Genomic DNA, 5612 nt, shown 5'->3' with positions numbered 1-5612 from the left:
TTTACTTTGTCGAATATTTTTGATGTTTTCTATTGAAATATCACGTAGTCACATATCCTACACAGTCTAAAGCGTTGCCCTTCCCCCAGTTCTTAGAACGCGTCGAGCAAAACTTTTTTGTGTAGTGTGCAAGTGTCTTGAAATGTATGAAAAATGGAAATGAGTCAGGATAGTTCACTAATTAACACGGTTATAATCGATCCACTTTTGTTGTCTTGGATCTCGTCTCGCGGTTATGAGTAAATTCGCTGATGTGTATTGAATGCGCACTTGTTACCGACTCTGCGTCGTTTCTATATTCGCATCGTATTTATATGTCGTCGCGAAACGGTTCCTCGCGATTGAAAAACCTACGCGGGGCAAAGGGGAGAGCAGGTACCACGCTGCTAACGATCAGTGATGTAAGATTTGCGGATTTTTCCGCCCATAGCGTGGCCCAGTCTACAATGCTATTATGTCTTATGAAGATTTATGGATTCTCTTGCCTTGGCAAGGATTTGGGGGAGTTTAAGTGAGCTGTTTTCTGCTGTAGCTAAGTAGATTACCTCAGTGTTTCTGGGTTTTTTCACCGAAGGTTTAGGGATAGGCCCACTAGTCGGAGGCGGACGTGGTGGAAGAGAAGGGGGAGGGTTAGGATGTTGTGGTGGGGGGTAAGCATTCGCATTGGTGTTTAACTGTGGATTCCTTTTGGCTTCCTTGCTTACCACCTTACTCCATGGTTCGGGAGGTATCACAGAGGAGACACTTGGGGTTAGGGGTAGGACCTGAGGAGAAAACTGAGGAGGAGGAGGAGGAGGAGGAGGAGGAGGATCAACAACGTTGTGGGTGCTAGAGGATGAAGGAGTCCTGTCCTGGCGTAGTTGACTGAGATTGGAAGAAAGTAGCATAACTACTTCTTTTCTGAAATTGTTTAGTTTCCTGTCGATATTTTTATTTACCGTTTCTATTAACTTACTGGGGTCAGTGTTAGCTGGGATCTCTATCTGAGGAGCAGTGGAAGAAGCGTTAGTGGGCTGACTTAGTTGCTTGATTTTGTCTTCTAAGGATTTAATCTTGGCTTCTGAAGTTTTTGGGTTGTATTAGAGAGGTTATTATTCTCAGCGATCAGATCTTCCACCTTTAGGCGTTCGTGGGGCTCCTTGAAGGAGATAGAGATAATGTCAGTTCCAACTTTTTTGATTTTTAGAGCAGCTAGTTTCAGCCTTTTACTGAGGGTACCCTGCAGGTTGGAGGATTTAGTCCTCACCAGTTCAACTTCCTGAGCACACTCGAGTAAGATTGCGGCAAAATTAGGAGAAGGCTCGGCATGAGGAGGGGAGATGATTGAGTCAACGTCTTCAAATTCAGTGGAGGAGGAGGAGTCCTCCTTTCTAGGTTTCCTTCTATTTCCGCGACTGCCGTTACTGAAACCTTTAGAGACGTCGTGGTTTCCAGTGTCGGTGACCTGTTTCGGTTGACTACGCTTACGTTTGGCCGTAGATGTATTGCTCGATTGAATGGAGGAGAATAAATCACCGGTTGGTGTAATCGAGCGGGATAATGGGGGACTACCGGCGAGGTTAAATTTTGGGGTATGAGAGTATGCGTATGCGTATTTGTCGTCAGATTTGGTCGAGTCAGACGACGGAATGGGGGTAGAGGAATTTTCTGGTTCTGAGTCATTGTGTTCAGTATTTTTTTCAATGGTTAATGGTAGTTTAGTTTGAAATAAGGATAGTTTGTTGTTTGATTTAGACATAATTCTTTTTTAGATTGGTGTCGCTTATGCAGAAGGGAGCGGGCAGCTGTATGGAGGGGTGCACCCATGGAGTTTTTCACCACTCGGCGGAACTCCGCCGACCCCATACATTCTCTTTGCTCCCCCCGAACGTCGGACGGGGGAGCGCTCGCCCGGGGCAGTTGGGGCTCCGACACCCCAACCCAGTGTGCAATCCCTGGCCAGGGACCCGAAGGGGACACTTCCAGACGACAAACACCGGGAAGGCCTCGGCAGAGCTAGCTCACAGCAGCCCTCGGGAACTGGAGGCCAAACTCACCCCCAGCACCTCAGGCACCCCAAGCCCCCCGAATGTTTGCGCCAGCCCACACTCACATTCATTCTATACCCAGTCACGCACATAAAAGGTAGTAGGAATAGGGATAAGACGTCACAGGAGAGGTTATGTTTTGGGTAGATAATTTAGGAATATGGACGGGAGCGGTAGGATCAAGGATCGGTAAGGTAAGTATCGATAGAATGTCGTATAAGCATAGTGTAGAGAGTTCCTGTATTACTAAGTGTTCTGCGAGTATGATTTGGATAACAGGACGCGTACGCTTTATAGATAATTAAAGCAGATGATGCTCAACTGTATGCTCAAATATGAAATCGATAAAGCAATATATGACTAAAGTTACTAACTTTGACAGATGTAGGTTATGTTACTCAAGGCTAATCACGAGATGTAGCCGGTCAGCACAAGAGTTTTATCACTGGGCATGCGTGTAGTTCACATGTTATTGTGATTGGTTGATATAAACCAATCAGCTTTGCCTAGCTTCTTAATTTGTTAAGAGACTACTACGTCATAATGAGCGTCCTATGAATGTTCGAAGAGCATGCGCAGAGGGTGTAGAGAGATATTATTAGTTTTCATGAGCCAATAGAGCACACATTAATTTCGGATTGGAAGACAGATGCTATGTCGCCGACTTGAACTTGGGGCGCGCAAATTTAAAAGACAAATTCTGATTTTAATAGATTATAAGCATATTCTGCAAAATTATATTTGATAGGGATGCAAAGTAAAGTAATATCTGCACCGCTCGCATACGCTGTGATGGCATGGGTATCGACAGGGAAGTTAGGCAATGAGTTATTTTAGGATGTAGGGTTATGTTAGCAGAGGTTGTTTCGCCAGCTGTCAGCTGAGAAAGCTGTGTGGCAATAGGATTATATTATGCAACAGACAATGAGAACGTACTTGTTTTCAGTAGGAAGTACAGAGCACGTAGCTTTACTTATTACGAGCGAGAGTAAGCTTAGAATAAAGTAAGGTAAGTTATGTTTTAAGCCCGCTCATTACAGTGAGGAAATATATCGTTTTAGATCGCCTGTGCAACTTGACAGGATGCCCTCTGATTAATTATTGCAGCTAAATCGAGAGATAAATAAATTTTTGATCGTCTGAGAGCAGTGTAGTGTAGAATAAGCACTAATATTGCATATGTGCACTTTCAGTGCCTACATGGATTGGTTAGTAAGTGCCAATTATATATCATATAATTTCTTGGTTAATTATGGCGTATGCCGTTATCCCCTAGGCTTGTCTTCCAATTTAAGACTAGGGATTTATTGGGCGCATGTGAATGGGCCCATATAGTCATACTAGAGAGAAACTGAGAGCGCTTGTAGGGACTGTTAGTTCCCGGCCTAGGGAGTCCTAGTTCCAGCCTAGCGAGCGCTAGTTCCCAGGCTAGGAATATTTACCTAGAGTACGGCACGTACTTGGTGTGCACGTAGAGAGCCCCCTAGGCGAGTCAGTCGGAATAAAGTCTTCAACCAGAGAACACGTTTAGTTGCTTATCCAAATCTCCACATTTGGTGACCCCGACGAATTTCAAGAAGAAAGGAAATAATGGCTGAGAAAGAAAAGGCAGTTGAGAAGGAAGAAGATCCTCAAGAAACGAATGCCGTGAGTCTCAGGATTTCTAAATTCTGGCCGGATCGTCCAGCGTTGTGGTTCGCGCTCCTGGAAGGCCAATTTGCGTTGCGGGGAATCACGCAGGACGCAACACGTTACGGACACGTGTTGGAGCAATTGGATGCGAAGACTGCAGCTGAAGTGGAAGACATTTTAATTAATCCACCGGAAAATGGAAAGTTTGAGAAGCTCAAGCAGGAATTAATTGCGAGGCTCTCTCATTCGAAGGAGAAGAGGATCCGGAAGCTGTTGGAACACGAAGAGATCGGCGATAGGACGCCATCACAATTCCTCCGTCATTTAAAGACTCTTGCGGAGGCGGACGTGCCGGAAGATCTTTTAAAGACGATCTGGAAGAATAGGCTTCCAGCAAACGTCCAGACGGTGTTGGCCACCCAAGAGGAAGCGACGTTGGACAAGATGGCGGCGCTTGCAGACAAAGTCAGCGAGATAAGTCCCCCCGGAAGGGGAAGTACCATCGCTGAGTGTACTGACATGGATCGGCTGGTAAAGCAGATCGCAGCGTTGGTGACGGAGAATCTGCGCCGGGAGTATCGACCACCAGGTCGATCGCGATCGCGAGGGCGCAACCCACCAATAGGGAGGTCCAGTTCCCGAAAAAGGAACGAGCAGCGTGGGGGTATGTGTTTCTACCACTGGCGGTTCAAGGAAAAAGCGTACCGGTGTGTTCCCCCGTGTAATTATAAAGCGCCGGAAAACACGAGCCCGGGACGTTAATGGCGACCGGCGAACCGGGTAATGTGACGCGTCGCCTTTTCGTAAACGATGCCGTGACGAAGACGCAGTTCCTCGTCGATACGGGGGCTGACGTCAGTGTTTTTCCGCGGGTGAGACTCAGTGGTCCACGGACTCGAACGGATTTCGAACTTGTTGCCGCGAACGGAACGCCTATCGCGACGTACGGACAAGTAGTTTTAGATTTAGATTTAAGTTTGCGCCGTAGTTTTATGTGGAGATTTATTGTAGCCGACGTATCGCGACCCATTATAGGTGCGGATTTCCTAAGTCATTTCGGACTACTAGTCGATTTAAAAAATAAGCGCCTTGTAGATAGCATCACTAGTTTAAGCGTAATCGCGGGTGTGTCGATAGACAATTCGTGCTCGGTGCGAAGTGTTGTAGCAGTGTCTGATGGCGAGGTGCGGGAGTTGCTTGGTAGGTATGTAGATATCACCAAGCCTTCCGCACAGTATAAGATACCGAAGCACTCCACGGTGCATCATATCTCCACCACGCCAGGTCCGCCGGTATCCTGTCGTCCTCGAAGGTTGACGACAGACAGGTTGGCGGCAGCAAAACGGGAATTTGAATATATGATTCGACATGGAATAGCCAGGCCATCCAAGAGCAATTGGGCGTCAGCGCTTCACCTTGTTCCGAAGAAGGGAGGTGAGTGGCGTCCCTGTGGGGACTATCGGGCATTGAATGCCAGGACGGTGCCGGATAGGTACCCCGTGCCGCACATCGAGGATTTTGCCCAGTCATTGCATGGATGCAGCGTTTTCTCAACAATCGATCTGGTGCGTGCATACCACCAGATTCCGGTTGCGGAAGACGACATCGAGAAGACGGCTATCGTGACGCCATTTGGATTATTTGAATTCCCAGTGATGACTTTTGGTTTGAGAAACGCCGCGCAGACGTTTCAGAGATTTATCGATGAAGTGACGCGTGGACTCGATTTTTGCTATGCGTACATAGATGATTTGATTATCGCGTCCAAAGACAAGAGTGAACATTTGCGTCATCTTGAAACGTTGTTTAAGCGTCTTGCGGATTATGGTATTGTTATTAATATTTCTAAGTCTACCTTTTGTAAATCTGGTGTACAGTTCTTAGGTTATAGGGTTTCTAACGAAGGCATTACACCTTTACCTGAGAAGGTGGATGCCATTCAGCAATACCCGA

The 5612-nt window shown here is 46.7% G+C and overlaps 1 protein-coding gene across 2 annotated transcripts; it reads left to right on the top strand.

Moving 5' to 3' along the window:
* The first annotated feature begins 2071 nt into the window (after positions 1-2071).
* Positions 2072-5186, top strand: LOC113465265 (uncharacterized). Of its 2 annotated transcripts, none has more exons than XM_026819830.1 (2): positions 2072-3015; positions 3089-5186. In XM_026819830.1, the coding sequence occupies exon 2, from the start codon at positions 3618-3620 to the stop codon at positions 4419-4421; it is 804 nt and encodes a 267-aa protein (XP_026675631.1). In that variant the 5' UTR covers positions 2072-3015; positions 3089-3617; the 3' UTR covers positions 4422-5186. The 2 variants fall into 2 exon arrangements, with proteins under 2 accessions (XP_026675631.1, XP_026675630.1); XM_026819829.1 differs by having other exon boundaries at positions 2072-3235; positions 3304-5186.
* The last annotated feature ends 426 nt before the right edge of the window (positions 5187-5612 follow it).

This window comes from Ceratina calcarata, unplaced genomic scaffold (assembly GCF_001652005.2).
Source record: "Ceratina calcarata isolate Rehan_Ccalc_2016 unplaced genomic scaffold, ASM165200v1 scaffold1627, whole genome shotgun sequence".
NCBI classification, from domain to species: Eukaryota; Metazoa; Arthropoda; class Insecta; order Hymenoptera; family Apidae; genus Ceratina; species Ceratina calcarata.
The sequence above is the reverse complement of the archived record's forward strand: the minus strand, read 5'-3'. Positions and strand labels throughout refer to the sequence as shown.